This window comes from Polyodon spathula, chromosome 10, assembly GCF_017654505.1.
Source record: "Polyodon spathula isolate WHYD16114869_AA chromosome 10, ASM1765450v1, whole genome shotgun sequence".
Lineage (NCBI taxonomy): Eukaryota > Metazoa > Chordata > Actinopteri > Acipenseriformes > Polyodontidae > Polyodon > Polyodon spathula.
This window is the reverse complement of record NC_054543.1, coordinates 34,233,950-34,254,489: the sequence shown is the minus strand read 5'-3', so window position 1 is coordinate 34,254,489 and position 20,540 is coordinate 34,233,950. Positions and strand designations below refer to the sequence as shown.

The 20,540-nt window shown below is 35.8% G+C and overlaps 1 protein-coding gene across 1 annotated transcript in view; it reads left to right on the top strand.

Moving 5' to 3' along the window:
• LOC121321943 (titin-like) overlaps positions 1–20,540 on the top strand; it is a 170,646-nt gene that overhangs the window by 83,651 nt on the left and 66,455 nt on the right. The window contains exons 126-169 of the mRNA XM_041261332.1: positions 192–318; positions 1,216–1,358; positions 2,203–2,326; positions 2,574–2,840; positions 2,957–3,054; positions 3,179–3,347; positions 3,462–3,728; positions 3,846–4,112; positions 4,329–4,607; positions 4,722–5,130; positions 5,212–5,336; positions 5,423–5,689; positions 5,795–6,064; positions 6,163–6,462; positions 6,551–6,853; positions 7,018–7,205; positions 8,025–8,139; positions 8,254–8,538; positions 8,633–8,784; positions 8,881–9,028; positions 9,175–9,352; positions 9,472–9,593; positions 9,679–9,966; positions 10,082–10,378; positions 10,610–10,796; positions 10,917–11,032; positions 11,223–11,522; positions 11,686–11,985; positions 12,126–12,231; positions 13,659–13,855; positions 13,966–14,271; positions 14,368–14,646; positions 14,744–15,043; positions 15,133–15,435; positions 15,601–15,978; positions 16,081–16,383; positions 16,495–16,794; positions 16,908–17,204; positions 17,297–17,581; positions 17,684–17,977; positions 18,079–18,378; positions 18,473–18,781; positions 18,889–19,079; positions 19,186–19,615. Of these exons, the coding sequence (XP_041117266.1) occupies positions 192–318; positions 1,216–1,358; positions 2,203–2,326; positions 2,574–2,840; positions 2,957–3,054; positions 3,179–3,347; positions 3,462–3,728; positions 3,846–4,112; positions 4,329–4,607; positions 4,722–5,130; positions 5,212–5,336; positions 5,423–5,689; positions 5,795–6,064; positions 6,163–6,462; positions 6,551–6,853; positions 7,018–7,205; positions 8,025–8,139; positions 8,254–8,538; positions 8,633–8,784; positions 8,881–9,028; positions 9,175–9,352; positions 9,472–9,593; positions 9,679–9,966; positions 10,082–10,378; positions 10,610–10,796; positions 10,917–11,032; positions 11,223–11,522; positions 11,686–11,985; positions 12,126–12,231; positions 13,659–13,855; positions 13,966–14,271; positions 14,368–14,646; positions 14,744–15,043; positions 15,133–15,435; positions 15,601–15,978; positions 16,081–16,383; positions 16,495–16,794; positions 16,908–17,204; positions 17,297–17,581; positions 17,684–17,977; positions 18,079–18,378; positions 18,473–18,781; positions 18,889–19,079; positions 19,186–19,615 (10,669 nt within the window). The remainder of the gene's footprint in view (positions 1–191; positions 319–1,215; positions 1,359–2,202; positions 2,327–2,573; positions 2,841–2,956; positions 3,055–3,178; positions 3,348–3,461; positions 3,729–3,845; positions 4,113–4,328; positions 4,608–4,721; positions 5,131–5,211; positions 5,337–5,422; positions 5,690–5,794; positions 6,065–6,162; positions 6,463–6,550; positions 6,854–7,017; positions 7,206–8,024; positions 8,140–8,253; positions 8,539–8,632; positions 8,785–8,880; positions 9,029–9,174; positions 9,353–9,471; positions 9,594–9,678; positions 9,967–10,081; positions 10,379–10,609; positions 10,797–10,916; positions 11,033–11,222; positions 11,523–11,685; positions 11,986–12,125; positions 12,232–13,658; positions 13,856–13,965; positions 14,272–14,367; positions 14,647–14,743; positions 15,044–15,132; positions 15,436–15,600; positions 15,979–16,080; positions 16,384–16,494; positions 16,795–16,907; positions 17,205–17,296; positions 17,582–17,683; positions 17,978–18,078; positions 18,379–18,472; positions 18,782–18,888; positions 19,080–19,185; positions 19,616–20,540) is intronic.

The following is a 20,540-nucleotide window of genomic DNA, read 5'->3' as shown; positions in this document are numbered from 1 at the left end:
AATATTATTGAATGTTGTTTCTCATTTCAGCTAATATCAAAATGTGATTATGCTTGTAATGTCTTCAAATGACAAATATTTCAGAAGGTTTTTTTTTTGCACTTTTACAGATAATTTAGTAAAGACATGCACATTAATCATAAAATCAATCATTAATTTGACACTAATGTATTACATATTTCTCCTTAAAGGATTGTGAAACTAAGGAGGAGGGAATGAAGCACATTCTTATCTTATATAATGTGAAAATGGATCAAGCTGGTGCTGTTGACTTCCAAGCAGCCAATGCTAAATCAAGTGCTCAACTGAGAGTGAAAGGTATATTGTAATTATTTTCTAAAAAACAAGGGACATGTTCTATCAAATGTTTTATGGAAAAAGTATTATTATTATTATTATTATTATTATTATTATTATTATTATTATTATTATTATTATTATTAGCAGCATAAAAAAACAACATTTGAAACAAATTAAATGAAAGGGATTATGGGAATATTGAAAATGTGAATGCAAAGTAAAGAGGAAGATATCCAAACCGAATAAAAGAGCTAAGCCTGTAAAGCCCTACATTGAGAATATTTGCATCATTTGATAAAAAGATGTTTCATGTTAAACTGTTTTGTACAGTAAGGGAAAATAGATTAAAGCTGACTGAAAACCCCTTCTTGTGGAAGCACATTATTAATCACAGTAATGTGTAATTATATGCTGCTGTGAAATGTGTAACACAATCAAAAAAAAAAAAAAAAAAAAAAAAAAACTGTTAAGAAACAAAGTGTTATGAAATGAAATGATGTGTCAGCATTTTTGGAAAAGGTTAGATAACAGCCAGCCTGTCATTTTTGAAAGACCTGACAGGTTGATTGACAGCGACAGATAGCCAAGTTTGTGTGCCAACTGATGTCGCCCAATCATGTCCCCTGGCTATTTTGGAAGCCGCATGCCTTATCTAGAATGGGGAATGTGCAATTGGAAGGGTAACAGATGCCTTCCAAATGTATTGCTGACCGCGGTAATCTTCAGGAAAGTGAATATGCAAATTAAGGATCCCAGTGAATAGACCCTCACTCCTTGAGTCACTATAGGAGGCTTAAAAGCTCCAGTGCAGTGGCTGACTTTTTGGGGGACATCAAAATGGAGATTTGCAATTGAGGGATAACAGAACGCTTGGCACAGGAGAGTAACTAACCATGTCTTCTCCTAAATCCAAAGCCCGGGTAATTGGCCTACTCAGGCCCCTGAAGGATGTTACAGTTACCGCTGGGGAAACGGCAACCTTCGACTGTGAACTTTCCTATGAAGGAATTGAAGTGGAATGGTTCCTTGGAGAAAAGAAATTGGAATCAAGTGACAGAGTAAGTGTTCAGTTATTATTATTATTATTATTATTATTATTATTATTATTATTATTACAACAGCCCACGAGAAAGCACTACATTTATAGCAATTGCAATATAGTTAATATAAATAGGAAATAGCCTTACACAGGTAATAGCTTTACACAAGTAACCTTTTTTAATATACTTTACTAGTTATGTTATATAATGTTTTTCAAATTAGAATTATTGTATTTGTGGATCTATGAAAAAATAAAATTATATTTTGAGGTGTTTTTTTTTTTTTTTTAATAAATAATCATTTAGTTATATGTTTAAGTTTAGTATATTATTGTTTTAGTCATTCATCAGCTACAATATTTCTACATATAAGGGTCTCAGAGGATTAGAATTCCATTTCAGGCAATTGATCTGGGTTTAAGATAACGTAGTAAGCTGTTCTGCCCTGGAAGCATTCCAGTGGGTTATTTTTAACTGCTTCGGTTGCTTACATGGGAGAAGGCATACAAATTTAGAATAGCATACAACTCAAATATTAAATCTCAGCCAAATTAAAAAATATCCAAAAACATCAGAATGCGCTAAAATAAAGAGCTGTGTGTGGAAAACAATGACACAGGATCTAATTCAAATCAAATTCACAGTCAGAACATTTTTTTCATAATTACAAATTCACTACCACATAAATATCCCTCTTCTAATTGTTATTTCATGTTTCTTCTGGACAGGTTTAAGAACAATGGCAATTTCATCATTACTTAGTACATCTTCAATTACACAACTGTTAGGTGTTTTTATGTTTTTACACATTTCTGTCAAAATTATGCTGTTGCTAATTGTTAGTTTAACATCTTTTCATTAGGTTGTCACACGTGCTGAAGGAAGAGTTCACACGTTTACCCTCAGAGATGTTCAGTTGAATGAGGCTGGTGATGTTAAACTGACGGCTAAGGACTTTAATACACAAGCTAAACTCATTGTAAAAGGTAAATAGTCCTTAAAATAATTAAGGTAAATTACAAAACTAATAAATAAAAGCTAAGCAGAAATCATCTTCTGTTTGTATGTAGAGTATCTCTCACTGCAAGAAAAAAATATATATAACAGATCTGATTTATTCTAATTATACATATATTGTGGATACAGAAAAAAAAAAAAAAAATATATATATATATATATAATGAAAAAATAAATAAATGTCTTTGGTAGGTACCAATATATTTTTATTTACAGAACCACCAGTTGAATTTACTAAACCTCTGGAGGATCAAACAGTTGAAGAAGAATCCACTGCTACCCTGGAGTGTGAAGTTTCCAGAGAAAATGCCGAGGTCAGATGGTTCAGAGATGGACAAGAAATTCACAAAACTAAAAAATATGAACTCGTTGCTAAGGGAAGAGTCAGAAAACTTATCATCCAAGGCTGCACACTTGATGATTCAAAAACATATACCTGTGATGCAAAGGACTTCAAGACATCTGCTTTCCTGAATGTTGAACGTAAGTATATTTTAAATGTGTGATTTGAAAATTTGGTTTGCTGCAGCATTCTGAAATCATTTTTGTTGTTATTTATGGTTTTTACACAAATATGGAAATTGTATTTCTTTTGACAGCTCCACATGTGGAGTTTACAAAGCCTCTTACTGATGTTGAAGTGAAAGAAAAAGAATCTGCTAAATTCGAATGTGAGGTTTCTCGTGAAACTGCAAAGGTTTGTACTTTTTTTTTTTATAATGTCAAAATAGATTGCAAATAAAGCAACCTTTACTCTCTGTGTAACACATTTATTGTCTGGTTCAAAATTTAAAAAGATTAATTTTCATATTACTTAATAGGTTCGCTGGTTCAAGGATGGCAGTGAGATCAGAAAAGGCAAAAAGTATGAAATAATTTCCAAGGGAGTCCAGCGCATTCTTATTATCAGCAAATCTATCTTTGATGATGAAGCTGAATATGAATGTGATGCTAGGACATCTAAGACCTCTGGCATGCTTACTGTCATAGGTAAGGATTATTTCAGAACATTATCACCCATTTATTTTACACAATTCATTTTTATGGCATGTCTTTGATTTAGAAAGTATCTGTTTAATTCTGTTTATCCTTTTGTCTTTGCAGAAGAAGAAACTGTCTTCACAAAGAATCTTTCAAATGTTGAAGGCACTGAAACAGATAGCATTAAACTGATCTGTGAAGTCTCTAAACCCAGTGCAGAAGTTGTGTGGTATAAGGGTGACAGAGAACTGCCTGAAGGTGGCAAATATGAGCAAATTGCTGATGGCAAGAAGAGGATCCTTGTTATTCAGGATATTCATGTCGATGATTCAGGCGAATATAATTGCAGGCTGCCAAGCTCAAAAACATCTGCAACACTCACAGTAAATGGTATGGAATGAAATGACCTTTTTATTATTGATCTAAAAACATTTTTTACATAAGGCCTATACCTTCTCAAATATTTTAAAGTTGATATTAATCTGCTTTAATTTGGTTTTATTACAGAACTTGCAGCAGAATTTATTTCTCGGCCACAGAATTTGGAAGTACTTGAAGGGGACAAAGCTGAATTTGTCTGCTCAGTATCCAAGGACACCTATGAAGTTAAATGGTTTAAGGGTGACAAGGAGCTTGAAAGTAGTGACAAATATGATGTTATCTCAGATGGCAAAAGAAGAGTTCTTGTTGTCAAGAACAGTATCCCTGGTGATGAAGGATCATACGCTGCTTCAATTGGTTCTTCGAGAGCCTCAGCAGATCTTGTCGTCATTGGTAAGTATATTTAAGAACAGTTTATTCAACATAACCAGAAAACTCATTTTAATGAAATTCAATAATAATAATAATAATAATAATAAAATAATAATAAATAATAATGTATGTCTGTTAATTCCAGCTCAAATACAAAGTATATATTTCTTCACATACGATTGATAATACAATTATATTGCTTCTACCATGCTTATTTTTGTATTTGTTATTTTACAGAAAAACTCAGGATTATAACACCTATCAAAGACGAGCAAGCTAAAGAAGGACAAGACATTGTCTTTAACTGTGAAGTCAATACCGAAGGAGCTAAAGCCAAATGGCTGAAAAATGGTGAAACAATTTTTGAAAGTGCAAAATACATCATATTTCAGAAAGATTTGGTCTTCTCACTTAGAATTCGAGATGCCCAAATGGAAGATCAATCCAACTACACCATTACATTGGCAAATCACAGAGGCGAACAAGCAACATGTTCTGCCAACTTAACAGTTCAAGGTAAATGTAACATGTTATTTTTGTAAATCATTCATTAAATATTTGTGTTTTAAAATACAGTAGAACTACAGTTTTACAGCATTGTATACTAACACTTCAATGTAATTTCAACAGAGGAAGACATCAAGATTATTGAACCCCTTGAAGACTGTGAAACTCAGGAAAAAAAGACTATCAGCTTCACCTGTAAAGTTAATCGTCCAAATATTACTGTGAAATGGATGAAGAATGACAAGGAAATTACCTTTGACAAACGTATCATGTACAGAGTAGACAAGAACAAACACACACTCATTGTGAGAGACTGTGAATTAGCTGATGAAGGGGAATACACTGTCATTGCCGGAGCGGACACATCTGTTGCTGAAATGATTATTACAGAGGCACCAACTGATTTCACTGGACAGTTGCAAGATCAGACAGTCACTGAGTTTGAAGATGCTGTCTTAACATGTCAGCTCTCCAAAGAAAAGCCATCTGTGAAATGGTACAGAAATGGAAGAGAAATCAGAGAAGGCCCCAGGTATGTCTGTAACCCTCCTTCCCCGTCTTAATCTTAACATTAATATTACATTACTAAACCTAACTTTTTTTTTTTTATAAGATACCAGTTTGAGAAAGAAGGCACATTGTGCAGACTCATCATCAAAGAATGTAGACCAGATGATGAATGTGAATATGCATGTGGTGTGGAGGATAGAAGGACCAGAGCAAGGCTTTTTGTTGAAGGCAAGTGTGTGTGTGTATGTATATAAATTTATATTTTCACATGGGCATAACATGACTATTAACTTCATTTAATTTGCTTTCTTCAGAAACCCCAGTTGAGATTATAAGACCACCTCAAGATGCATTTGAGGCCCCTGGATCAGATGTGATCTTTGAGGCTGAACTAAACAAAGACAGAGTTGAAGTGAAATGGCTTAGAAACAACATGATTATTGTTCAAGGTGACAAATACCAAATGATGAGTGAAGGCAAGCTACACAGACTCCAGGTCTGTGAGATCAAGCCCCGTGATCAAGGCCAATACAGAGTAATTGCCAAAGATAAAGATGCCAGTGCTAAACTTGAACTGGCAGGTAAGTGTGACATATTGAAATGGATGTTATAAAGTTCAGTGTTATTATTTTCTGTATCACATCTGAACAGCTTTAAGAATAATTGCTTTATAATTTATTTTGTAGCTGTACCAACAATCAAGACCACTGACCAGAACCTTGTAACGGATGCTGGAAAGCCATTCACAATGACTGTCCCCTATGATGCTTACCCAAGGGCAGAAGCAGAATGGTTCATTGGAGACATCAGCTTGCCGAAACAGAACACTGACACATCAGCAGATATGTCTATCTATAGATTGTCACATCCTAAAAAATCTGATAAGGGACGATACAAAATTGTTATTCAGAACAAACATGGAAAAGCAGAAGCATTCATTAATTTGGATGTTATCGGTAAGCTGATATAATTAGTCTAACTTTAACATTAGTTTAAATAAGTAAAAGAAAACAGTCATGTAACATACTATTTGTTTTGTTTAACTTCTTTTTAGATGTTCCTGGACCTGTTAAGAACTTGCATGTTGTTGAAACTACTGATGGTGAAGTAAGTCTTGCTTGGGAAGAGCCTGAAAGCGATGGTGGCAGCAAGATTATTGCCTATATTGTTGAAAGGCGTGACGTGAAACGCAAGACTTGGACCTTGGCTACTGATTATGCTGATTGTCCTGAATTCACAGTGACTGGACTCCATAATGATGTTGAGTATTACTTCCGTGTCAGTGCAAGAAACAGAGTAGGCACTGGAGAATCTGTGGTAACTGATGAACCTGTCAAAGCCAAGAACAAGTTTGGTAAGTATTATAAAATATATATATGACACACACTTCCTAATATTTACAGTAGATGCAAAATAAAATGCAATTTATTTTTCTCTTTCAGATGTTCCTGATGCCCCATTAAATGTCATGGTTGGAAATGTCAGCAAATTCGGTGCTACTGTTACATGGGAACCTCCAGCATTTGATGGTGGATCTGAAATTACAGCCTATATTGTTGAACTGCGTGACAGAACTTCTGTTAGGTGGGACGTGGCTATGGTGACAAAGCCAGAGGACCTGATTGCAACAATTAATGATGTTGTGGAGAACAAAGAATACATCTTCCGTGTAAAAGCTGAGAACAAAGCTGGAATCGGCAAACCAAGTCTAGCTTCTAATCCTGTCAAGATCATGGATCCAATTGGTTAGTATTTGAAAATAATAATAACAATTTTCAAGCTTCAAGGGCCATTAGGTTTTTTTTTCTGAGACCTTTTTTTTCATGATAGAATAACATGGAAATTAAGATCAGAATATAACATACGTCTTTATGAATATATTTGATTCACTTACCTTTCTTCATTTTAGACAAGCCAAGCCCACCACTTAACTTTGACTATGCTGACCAGACCAAGTCATCAGTTCAGCTTACATGGGAGACTCCTTTGAGTGATGGAGGAAGTCAGATTACAGGTTACATTATTGAACGCTGTGAAGAAGGAACAGAAAAATGGCTGAGATGCAATGCAAGACTTTGCCCTATTCTTTCATATAAGGTAAATACTGTAACTTCAAAGTTTCATATACAGTCAACTCTCATTAACATGAATTCCATGGGACCAGCAAAACAAAATGTCTTATTATGAGGAGTCTCAGTCAAATACATACTGCCAGTTTTTATTGAAGTTGCAGTAACACTGAATTCAAATTTCAATTACAGTACAATGAAATCTATTACACATTTAAAAGTGTTGGGTAGTTTTCTGAAAATACAGTTGTAGTGAACTCTTAAAGTATACATTACAAATGAACTGCACTTAAAATCTGCATGTCCCATTCTGATCCAGGCATTTTTAAACCACAAAAGCAAGGCGTCCTCAACATCGGTATTGAGCAAATCAGAAACGCTGATGACTTGCATCCAAAGTTTGCTGTTAATAGGCCTAAATTATTGTCTCTTGGATTTTCAGAATGATTGACATAATGTTAAAATTTGCAGCAACATATTTTTTTTTCCTTGTACAGTGGTGTATTGTCCACCACCTTCAACACCTTCGCTTTTGTCTGCAAGGATAATGTGCAATGTTTGCGCTTCTTCTTGGAAATGGCATTAATGAGCGAGCACTGTGGCAACTCAAAATTAGTTCCAAAATAATTTGTACAAACAGGAAAGTCCTGTTTAGTGAATTTGTATTGTAAGAAGTAATTTACAATAAGTGACTACTAAATTTGTTTGGTACCATGTAGAAAATGCATAGCATCAGGTAATGTGTTTAATCTGAGTTTGTTTTAAATGAGAAAAAAAAAAAAAAAAGTTGTATACATGAAGATTTTTTTTTACTCTTGCTTATTAGTGTTTCATATACTTTTCACAGGTTACCGGCCTGAAAAATGGAGTTAACTACCTTTATAGAGTTTCTGCAGAAAATGCTGCTGGTCTATCTGATCCAGCTGATGCACTTGGACCTCTGACAGCAGATGATCCACATGGTAAACACATTTTGGAAAAAGGCTAAAAAATACAGGTATCTCCAAAGTTTACATTTACATAATTTCTCAACAAATGTTTACTGGCTTTTTTTTTTTTTTTTAAATCACTTATAGTTGCACCTACCTTGAACTTAAGTGCATTTAAAGATGGCCTAGAGGTGATTGTTCCAGCACCACTCAAGATCCGCATTCCCATAACCGGCTATCCCCTGCCAACTGCAAAGTGGTCAGTCGAAAGCAAAGACTTGGAAAGTGGGGACCGTGTGAAGATGGATACTACTGAAACTTTTACAGAACTGGTCATCACCCCTAGTGTACGTCCAGACAAGGGCATCTATACTGTGCATTTGGAAAACGCTGTCACATCTGTTTCAGGAGAAATCAATGTGAACGTTATTGGTATGTAATACGGAATAGTTTTAAGAATGAGTGTTTTATGTTTAAAAAATAAAAAGCAGTCTTTTGAATTGACAAATTCATCATCATTTTTTAGCATGTCCAAGTGCACCAAGAGAATTCAAAGCATCTGAAGTAACTAGGAGTGCAGTGCATTTGATGTGGGAGGCACCAGAACATGATGGTGGTAGTCCGTTGACTGGATACCTCATTGAAAAACGTGAATTAAATCGCAAGACTTGGGTCAAGGTAAAAAAAAAAAAAATGTCAAAAAATCACATTGTAAAAGTAAAGCCTAAAATATAATTTTCTCCAAGCGTCTAGCATATGAATCATTCTTTTCAGATTATTAGTGGTGTACACGACCAGGAGTTTACTGTCACAGATGTTGTTGAAGGCAAAGAATATCTGTTTAGAGTATCAGCTTGCAACAAATGTGGTCCAGGGGAACCTGCACACCTTGATGAACCTGTTAATGTATCATCCCCAGCCTGTAAGTGTTTTTCTTTGCATAATTTAAATTTGTTTCAGTTTTGAGCTGTACAAATATGTGAACCATAGATAATATGCTATATAGTGTTCACTTAAACAATTAAAAGCATTTGATTTATAGATTAATAACACCACTTTTTATTCTAGCTGTGCCTGATCCCCCTGAAAATCTTAAATGGAGAGACAAATCAGCTAGTGGAATCTTTCTTTCATGGGAGCCACCAAAATATGATGGCGGATCGAAAATCAAGGGCTATCTTGTTGAAAAATGCCAGCGTGGCTGTGATAAGTGGGAAACCTGTAGTGATCCGATTGTAGAAATGAAGTAAGTCCTTTGCTGGTTGTTGTGGTATTTTTTAAGTTTTAATCTGTATACAAAATTGTTGAAGTTGATATTTTACTGCAAAGCAAAATGTCATCCTATTTTCTTTGAAAAATGTACAGGTTTCAGGTCACTGGTCTGAAAGAGGGAGAATGGTATGCATACCGTGTAAAAGCTATGAATAGACAAGGAGCTGGCAATCCTTGCAAACCTACCGATGAAGTCCAAGCTGTGGATCCCAAAGGTATATAATCTAAACTTTTTTAGCTTATATTTTGTTTATGTGGTACCCTAGAATAGTAGCATACATATTTTGTTCTTTTCAACAGAGGCTCCAGAAATATTTCTGGATGTTAAACTGCTTGCTGGTCTAACTGCTAAAGCAGGGAGCAAGATTGAACTGCCAGCTACTGTGACTGGCAAACCAGACCCCAAAATCACTTGGACAAAGGCTGATCTTGTTCTGAAATCTGATGACCGAATTCAAATTGTGACCAAACCTGGTCATTCAACTTTGGAAATCTCCAAAACAAAGAGGGATGACAGTGCTACCTTCATCATTGAAGCTGTGAACACCAGTGGTCGTGCAACAGCAACCGTTGAAGTTAACATTCTAGGTAATTCATTATTCTGGCACCTGGTCCGTTATTATAACACGGGACCTGAGATTTTACACAATTTTTACCAATTAGAGCCAATACAATTAATCTTATCTTTGTATTACCTGAACAGATAAACCTGGTCCTCCAGCTGCATTTGATGTCACTGATATCACCAATGAGTCCTGCTTCCTGACTTGGAACCCTCCCAGAGATGATGGTGGTTCTAGAGTCACAAACTATATAATTGAAAGGAAAGCTGTTGAGAGTGAAGTGTGGCATAAACTCTCCTCAACTATCAAGGAAACATCATATAAGGCCCTTAATTTGGTTCCCCTTAAGGAGTATGTCTTCAGAGTCAGTGCTGAAAACATGTATGGTGTTGGGGTGCCTGAGCAGCATACTCCAATTGTTGCTAAATATTCCTTTGGTAAGTCAATTATATACTTAGCAACAAGCAACACTTCTAATTTTCATAACAAATAAACATTTTTATTTTGTCAGTTCAGTTCTGTCTGTGACAAAACACACTGTTATTATATAATATATATATATATATATATATATATATATATATATATATATATATATATATATATATATATATATATATATATATATATATACATATATATTATATTTTTATTTATTTATTTATTAGACACACCTGGTGCACCAACACGCCTTGAGCCTTCTGATATTGCTAAAGACTCTTTGACGTTGACATGGTATGAACCAGATGAAGATGGTGGCAGCCCTATCACTGGATACTGGGTTGAGAGACTTGACCCAGAAAGTGACAAATGGATTAGGTGTAACAAACTCCCTATCATGGACACAACATTCAGGTAAAATATTTTGGAATGGGATCAATATGCATGTTTTATTTGAATCTTACAAAATCTATTTTATTTGTTTGCTGTGAACATTTTTATCTTATATTATTTCTTATTTTTGCCAATTATCAGAGTAAAAGGATTGCCAACAAAGCAGAAGTATAAATTCCGTGTCTTGGCTGAGAACCTTGCTGGACTAGGAAAACCAAGCTTGGAAACAGACAAAATCCTAATTAAAGATCCTATTGGTAAGTGCTTAAACCATGCAAACCAAACTATATTATGAAATCACTTATCAGTATGGCATACCTTAGGTCAAGCAAAAGTTTTAGTTGGAAAAAAACAAGCAAACAGACCTTATGTACTGAGTTGTAATGTAAATAATGTAATAAACGTATTTAATTTACCCCTATTGAAAATGTCCCTTTATCTTAATAGATCCTCCGTGGGCTCCTGGAAAGCCATTAGTAAAAGATGTTGCAAAGACATCTGCATTCTTACAGTGGACCAAACCAGAACATGATGGAGGAGCCAAAATTGAGTCTTATGTTGTTGAGCTGCTAAAGAGTGGAACAGAAGACTGGGTCCGTGTAGCTGAAGGAGTTCCTATGACTGAGTACTTCCTTAAAGGACTGATGGAAAAACAGGAATACTCGTTCCGAGTCAAAGCTGTGAACATTGCTGGTGAAAGTGAGCCTAGCGAACCCAGCGATCCTGTACTTTGCAAAGAGAGATTGCGTAAGTATACTTATTTATTATGTATTATTATGACAGGGTTTTTTAGGCTTGTTGTATATAGTCCATGCTGCTACATATAATGCTGTCAGCAAGAGTGAATACTGTGAATTGGAGGACTTAAAAAGGAACAGCAGATTCAAAGGAAATTTTATTTCTTTTACAGTTCCTCCCTCTCCTCCACGCTGGCTTCAGGTTGTGAATATCACAAAGAACTGTGCTGACCTGAAGTGGGCACCCCCAGAGAAAGATGGTGGCTCTCCTATCACAAATTACATTGTTGAGAAGAGAGATGTCAGACGCAAGGGCTGGCAGGTAGTTGACACCACAATCAAGGACACCAAGTACACAGTTACTCCACTCTCTGAAGGCTCGTTATATGTATTCTGTGTTGCCGCAGAAAATGCTGTTGGCCAGAGTGAATACTGTGTACTGGAAGACTCAGTCCTTGCCAAAGATACATTTAGTAAGTATTATTATTATTATTATTATTATTATTATTATTATTATTATTATTATTATTATTATTATTATTATTATTAACAATAATTAAAAATAAATAAGTTCTTATTACTTGATTCTAAATGTGTTTTTTTTTTTCTCTAGCTACCCCTGGACCTCCCTATGCGCTTACAGTGGTGGAAGTGACAAAGCGACACGTTGATCTAAAATGGGAAGCTCCCAAGAATGATGGTGGCAGACCTATTCTAAGGTACTATAATTCTACAAAATATACAATTTGCATTTGTATACAGTATATTTAATATACAATATGTATTATATTTTCTCATTTATAGTTGACTGATAACTTTAAACCACATATTTTCTCAAGCTAAATACAGTAGAGTATGGTTAATCTGAATTTAGAAGTTTGACTTACCAGAAATTACATTTGTCCAGAAATGAAATAAATGGAAATCTTTTATTTTAACCAACAGTTAACATTGTTCCTATATCTGTGATGATAAGAGAACAACATTTATGATGTAATTAATTTACTCCTGCTATATAGGAACAAATGCCTCATTAAATATTATTAACTACAATTAATGCAAACGAATTCAGTGTTATGTTAGTCTAGTTACGTAAACAGACAATCTTAAAAGAAGAATAAACAGATGATACAGAACAGATTCATAGTCCATGTGCATTCAATAAAGTCACTAATAGTAAATTACTTACAGTATCGTGTACATGTGCAGTGAGTCAAACTTTCATGGTCAATAAGTTACTGCAAAGCTTCACTTTTCCCTTGTAGGAGATGACATGCTGCATAAAGTTTTAATTATGTATTTGATTATAAGTTTCTTTATTTATATGTTATTTTCATATTTTGATATAGCTTAAAGCCCATGTAACTAGCTAAACAAGACATTTGCAGTCTCTCGTATCTTGACGCCTGGGCAGATAGCCAAAGCTAGCAGGTGTCTAATCAACATGTGTGGACACAGTACACCACAATCAAATTAGGCTAATACAGTCTGTAAAATGCTTAAATGTGACGCACTATAGAGTGTTATAGATTTGGGTGAGTCCCCCCCCCCCCCCCCCTTTACCAGATGTGTTGAAGGTCTGTGCTAGTAGGGTGGATCCATACTGATTGGAAGAAATGGGGTGGAAATGCTAATATTTATAGTATTTAATGTAATGTTTTTGTTTGAATCATTAGTCCCTTCCTTGAATTGACTCCACATGACGCCTGTATTGTGATATAGCAAGCATATACATTGGTTCATGCGGTGACCTGTGCGTCTTTGCTTGTCTTTGCTTGTTTGTATCTAATGTTTATACGATTGTATTAACAGTATTTCTTTTATGCATTTAAAGTATTTTTGATAAAAAAATCATTTGTTGAATTATTTTCCCTACACCCCAAACAACTTGCCTGCAACAGATATGTTAAGTGACTTCTGAACCTGAAACTTTCAGTTAGTATCCAAAAAAATGTGTACTGGGGGATCCCACTTTCCTTTGAGATACCAGGAAATGCAAGGTATTTGAATCTGAGTTATCCCATAGAAAAGTAATAACTATGTTAGCCTTGAGGATGGGGCAAACAAGATTCCGTGGGTTATCCGTAAATTCGAATAATGCAAGTTTGACTTATGTGGATCTTGCTGTATTCATTTTTTAACACAGATATGTTATAGAAAAAAAAGAGAAACTTGGAACTCGTTGGGTCAAAGCAGGGAAGACATCAGGATCTGACTGCCAGTACAGAGTAACTGATGTCATTGAAGGCACAGAGGTGCAATTCCAAATCCGTGCTGAAAACGAAGCTGGCGTTGGGCACCCCTCTGAACCCACAGAAATGCTTACAATTGAAGATCCAACAAGTAAGAAAATATATGTATATTATAATGTATAAATCTGCTATTCCCTTCTCAACCCCCCCTATACCCCTGTCTCTCTTATGGTAATTTATGAAATATTTTTTTTTTTTCAGGTCCTCCATCTCCTCCTCAGGAGTTGCATGTCACTGATGCCAACAGAAGCAACATTTCAATTGCCTGGAAAGCACCAGAGAAGAATGGTGGCAGTCCTATCATTGGGTACCACATTGAACTCTGTGAAGCAGGAACTGAAAAATGGATGAGAGTAAACTCCCGGCCAGTAAAAGATCTGAAGTACAAAGCAGAAGAAGGCATCATTCCTGACAAAGAGTATGTCTTCAGAGTTAGAGCTGCCAATGCTGTTGGTGTCAGTGATCCCTCCGAGATCTCAGAAAATGTATTTGCCAAAGACCCAGACTGTAAGCATCATTTTGAATCTGTTCAATCAGATTTTTTCATTTTGCATCAAAGTATATTGTATATTTATTTATTTATTTATGTGTTTATTTTACCAGGCAATCCAACTATTGAGGTACAAACGCAGGACATTGTTGTCGTGGAGGGTGAAAAAATGAGTCTCCCAATCCCTTACAGGGCAGTGCCCACTCCAAATGTGGTTTGGCACAAGGGTGGCAAGGAACTGAAAACTGATGATAGAGTAAGCGTTAGGTCTGATCACACGGTGGCATTCCTTGAAGTAACCAGTTGTCTTCATTCTGATGCTGGTTTGTACACCATTACCCTGGAGAACAAGCTTGGATCAGTAACCGGAACTATCAACATTAAAGTCATAGGTAAATTGCAAAATTGAAGTGCAGTGAAACTTTTTAAACATGATAAATTAATTGAGCTGTGTTTACTTACAGTGGATTACACCTTTGTTAATTACAGGACTGCCTGGTCAGTGCAAGGATATCAGTGCAAGTGAAGTTACCAAAAACTCATGCAAGATTTCATGGGATCCTCCAGAGAACGATGGTGGCAGTCCCATTTTACATTATGTTCTTGAACGCAGAGAATCTGGCAGGAGAACTTACGTGGCAGTTATGTCTGGTGAAAACAAGCTAAGCTGGCCTGTGAAAGATCTGATACCAAATGGAGAGTACTACTTCCGTGTCAAAGCTGTAAACAAGATTGGTGGTGGAGAGTATAATGAGTTGCGCAATCCAATCATTGCAGAAGATCAAAAACGTAAGTGTTTTTCTTTTTGCAGTTAGAGGACATTTTTTAAATCAGTCATGTGTAAACATCAAAATCTTAATGTATGCTCTTTCCTGTAGAACGCCCAGATCCACCAATTGATGTTGAAACCCATGACCCAACTTCACAGTCAGTGACCCTAACATGGAAGCCGCCTATGTATGATGGAGGCTGCAAGATCATGGGATATGTTCTAGAGAAGATGGTGAAGGGTGGTGAAAAGTTTGAAAGATGCAATGACTTCCTTGTACCTGTTCTATCCTACACTGTAAAAGGTCTGGAAGAAGGCAAGGAATACCAGTTCCGTGTGCGTGCAGAAAATGTTGCTGGTGTCAGTGATCCTTCTCGTAGTTCACCACTAGTTAAAGCTTCAGATCCTGTTGGTAAGAGTTACCTCATTATCATGCTTGTAATACCATCAGAATCCTTCTAGTTTTATTTTATATATATATATATATATATATATATATATATATATATATATATATATATATATATATATATATATATATTACTTTCTTATTTTCAATTTTATTTTATTATTACAGATCCACCAAAGGTCTTTCTCAGTGGAAGTCTGCAGTCCGGCCTGAACATTAGAAAGGGATTAGAAATTAGACTTGATGCTAACATTTCTGGATCGCCTTATCCAACCATTACATGGCTCAGAAATAATGAAGTTATTAGACCTGAATCAATAAAGAAGAGACCAGATAAGCCAGTGATTAGGAAGAAGAAAGGTGAACCCGAAGTTGAAGAGCCATTCTACCTTTCGCTGCCAGAGCGTCTCACAGTTGACAACAGTAAAAAAGGAGAGTCCTGTATTATGGTTCGTGATTCTCTCAGGGTTGACCATGGAGTATTTATGATCAAAGTGGAAAATGATCATGGTGTTGCCTCAGCTACCTGTGAAGTTAATGTGCTTGGTAAGGTGTTTCAGTCTTACTTTGGTGGTGTTTTCATTGTTTTCGTAACATGCTTACATTTATAGAACACTAAGACTTTATACTTTATTACTTGTTTTGTAGATACTCCTGGACCTCCTGTCAACTTTGTATTTGAAGATGTCAGAAAGAACTCTGTTATCTGCAAGTGGGAGCCTCCTTTAGATGATGGTGGCAGTGAGATCCTAAACTATATCTTGGAAAAGAAGGATAACTCAAAGGCTGAAATTGGCTGGGTTACTGTGACTTCAACCCTCCGACAATGCAAATATACTGTGACCAAACTTATTGAAGGAAAGGAATATATCTTCCGTGTAACAGCTGAAAATAAATTTGGCCCAGGACCTCCATGCCTTACACAGGCACTTGTTGCTAAGAATCCATTTAGTAAGTAAATTATGTAAAGAGTAAATATATACAACATTCAAGTTCTATTTTACATTAGACGTAAATGTATTCCATCTGTGATTAATACCACATTTTCATTTTTTTTTTAAGATCCACCTGAGGCACCCAACAAGCCTGAAATTGAAGATATTACTAGTAATAGCATGCTTGTTGCATGGAATGAACCCAAGGACAATGGCAGTCCCATCATAGGCTACTGGGTTGAAAAACGTGAAATTAATAGTACCCACTGGGCTAGATGTAACAGGAACCCTCTTAATGCATTAGAGGCAAGGGTAGAGGGCCTAATGGAAGGACTGACCTATATCTTCAGAGTGTGTGCAGAAAATGCAGCTGGACCTGGAAAATTCAGTATCCCATCAGATCCCAAGACAGCCCAGGACCCAATCTGTAAGTATACTGTAATGCAAATCCACATTTTAAGGTCACAAGTGGTTATTGTTTATTTATTTTGGAAATTTACATAGTCTATGACAAAAATGATCATCTTTCATTTTCCTTAGTACCACCTGGTCCACCATCACCAAGGGTGGTTGATACATCAGACTCTTCCATTGAAGTGGAATGGAAAGCTCCAGTATACAATGGAGGTGGTGATATCCTTGGATATCATGTTGATAAGGTGCTGGCAGGCACTAATGATTGGTCTCGCTGCACAGAAAGACTTGCAAAAGAGTGTAAATTCACAGTGAAGGGAGTCAGAGAAGGTGGGGACTACAGAGTCCGTGTCACAGCTGTCAATGCAGCTGGAGAGGGTGCCCCAGGTCAAACGGCGACTGTAACAGTCAGAGATCCTCAAGGTAACTAATCACAAAATTAAATCTGACTTTCCTACTAGTCTGATTTAAATATAACTATACAAGTAATTTATTGCATGTGTTTGTATTTACAGAGCCTCCTATGGTTGAATTTGACATCTCTGTTAGAAATGGTATCCAGATTAGAGCTGGTGAAGCTCTGCAGCTTCCTGCTTTGGTGACTGGACGACCACCACCAGAGGTTAAGTGGACCAAAGATGAAGGAGAAATTGAAGCAGAACGCACTGTCATTGAAACTGTCGGAACCTCAAGTGTGTTTTCTATTAAGACTAGTCTTCGGAAAGACAATGGGAAATACATTATTACTGCCACAAACAAAAGTGGAACAAAATCTGCATGGACAAGAGTTGACGTAATGGGTAAGTAACATAAAAGGATATATTCATTGATTACAATTATTATTTACATATCTGTTTATTTGATAGTTATATGTTTGTGTTTCTCTTTGTTTCTCTTTTTAGATGTCCCTGGACCAGTACTTGACTTGAAACCTGTTATTGTTACAAGAAAAATGATTTTGTTGAACTGGTCAGATCCTGAGGATGATGGTGGAAGTGATGTCACTGGATTTATTGTTGAACGAAAGGATGCAAAAATGCATACTTGGAGACAACCTATGGAAACAGCCTCATCTAAGTGTGATATTGTGGGTCTGCTTGAAGGACAAGAGTATATGTTCCGCATTGTTGCCAAGAACAAATATGGCTGTGGTCCTCCAGTTGACATTGGACCTATAGCTGCAGTTGATCCACAAGGTAACACAATAATACAAATATTATTCAATTGCATCAACATGTTTTAAAGGTAATTTTTATGTCAAAATATATATATATTTTTTGTTTTTTAAATGTTATAGGTCCACCAACTTCGCCTGAGAAATTCCACTATACCGAGAGGACAAAGAAATCTATCACTCTTGCCTGGAAACCTCCACGTAGTGATGGTGGAAGTCCAATTAAGGGTTACATTATTGAGAAAAAACGACATGACATGACTGAATTTGATGTTGTTAATCCTCAGATTTGCAGAGATTTAACCTATTTCATTGATAACCTTGTGGAGCTGAACATGTATGAATTCCGTGTGAAAGCAGTTAATGAGATAGGAGAAAGTGATCCTTCAATTCCACTGAATGTAGTAATTCAAGATGATGAAGGTTTGTTCTTTTTTGTATATACATATGTTCAAGATAATAATGGAATAACTGAACTAGTATTTGTATCTAACATACATGTTGTTGTTGTTTTTAGTTCCGCCAACCGTGCATTTGCTTAAGCATTTCAAGGCTGACTTAATTAGTGTGAAGAAAGGAGAGCCTATTGAAATCCCTGCTGAAGTCACAGGTCTCCCAATGCCTAAGATTGAGTGGTCCAAGGATGAAGTTGTTATAGCTAAATCAACAGAAACACTCAAGATTGATACAGAGGAGTTATCAAGAACCAAAGCAAATACCAAACTCAGCATTCCTGTAACTGTCAGACAAGACAAAGGCCTTTACAACATTACTGTGTCAAACCGCCTTGGGTCAGCAAGTCGGGCAGTTAAAGTAGAAGTTCTAGGTAAGAAGATTCAACAGCAAATATTTTTGAAATTTGTTTGAGTTTCTGACTTTGCTAGTAAAATGGTATCTATAAAGGCATTAAACTCCTTTTATGTTTCTCTCTAGACGCCCCTTCGCCACCACGAAACCTCATAGTTTCTGACATCAAGGCTGAATCATGTTATCTTACCTGGGATGCCCCAGAGGACAATGGTGGTAGTGAAATTACTAACTATATTGTGGATAAGAGAGATGCAAGTAAGAAAAAGTCTGAATGGGAGGAAATAACAAACTGCATCATTGACAGGAGATATGGGGTAACATTTCAAATTATTACTTAAAAATTAAATGATTTACTACTACTACTTCTGCTACTACTATTACCAATACAAATACTAATTATAATGTGTATTTTTCATTAAGGTATGGAACTTAACAACAAATGGTGACTATCAGTTCAGGGTTAGAGCTCAAAACAAGTTTGGAATCAGCGATGACTGCAATTCAGACAAAGTGGTCATCAAGGATCCTTATGGTCTTCCTGGACCTCCAGGCAAACCAAAGGTTATTGATCACACAAGAACTTCAATGCTTGTGACGTGGGAGCCTCCTTTGGACAATGGTGGAGCCACAATTACAGGATACTGGCTTGAGAAGAGAGAAATAGGTGGAGTTTACTGGGCCCGTGTAAATAGGGCTCCTGTCACCAAACCTGCAGTTAAAGGACTTGAGTTCAATGTTCTCCGTCTCATTGAAGGAGTTGAGTACCAGTTCAGGGTTATGGCTAGTAATGCCGCCGGTATTGGTCCTCCGAGTGAGCCATCTGATCCTGTCCTAGCTGCTGATCCTATCTGTAAGTATAACTTAGCTAAATTTGTTACAATACAGTTTGGGGATTCTGGATACATTTATGAGCAAAAAACATAGTAAATACACTGAAATGTATAAAAATAAAAATAAAAATGAAATAATAATAAAAAAAAAAAAACACAATGTCATCAACTTAAAATGAACTAACCTGAGAAGAGTACATAGAACAACCAGAATATGCCTACAGTAATATCCTCTATAAAGTGGAAATGGTTATTTAGGAATGTGATTTTGTCACGGTGGTCACGGAACCCATGAATTTTGACAATCAGTGTGAAATTGGTTTCAGTACAAAGTTAAAGTGGTTAGCAAACGTCAAATAAAGGTGAATACTTACACAGAACTATAAAAAAAGTGACAAAATTAAGTTCTAAGCAATTGGCAGAGCAATATCCTAAACAATTTCATGAAAGCAGAGATAACAGCTTTAAGGATAAACAAACTTCAAATTAACCAAAGTGTTTTGTGCAGAAAATATACCTATACATACACTTGATAGTGTAAAACCTAAAGGAGGACATTTAAAAGTTCTGCAGAAGCATGAACCCCGATATGCAGCTCCTGCAGTCATTCCCCTGAGGTTCTTAACCTGTCAACAGTGTAAAGATCCTTCTAATCTTTTAAAGTACATCTTGAAATACCAAAACCACTGCTGTGTTTAACAAAAAAGGATATTGTAAAACTGTCAAACCAAACATTTATTTAAAAAAAACTAAATTTCAGTGTTCAGGTTATTATTATTATTTTTTTACATCGGACAGGTATACATGTTAAAATTAAGGGTAAGCATACTTCAGTTACGGTTGTTTTTTTAAAAGGTACTGTTAAAAAAAGGAAAGAAAAATCTATGTTTACTTTTTTCTAGAAGCATGTGTTAAAAGAAAATACATTAAATACATGTTAAATAC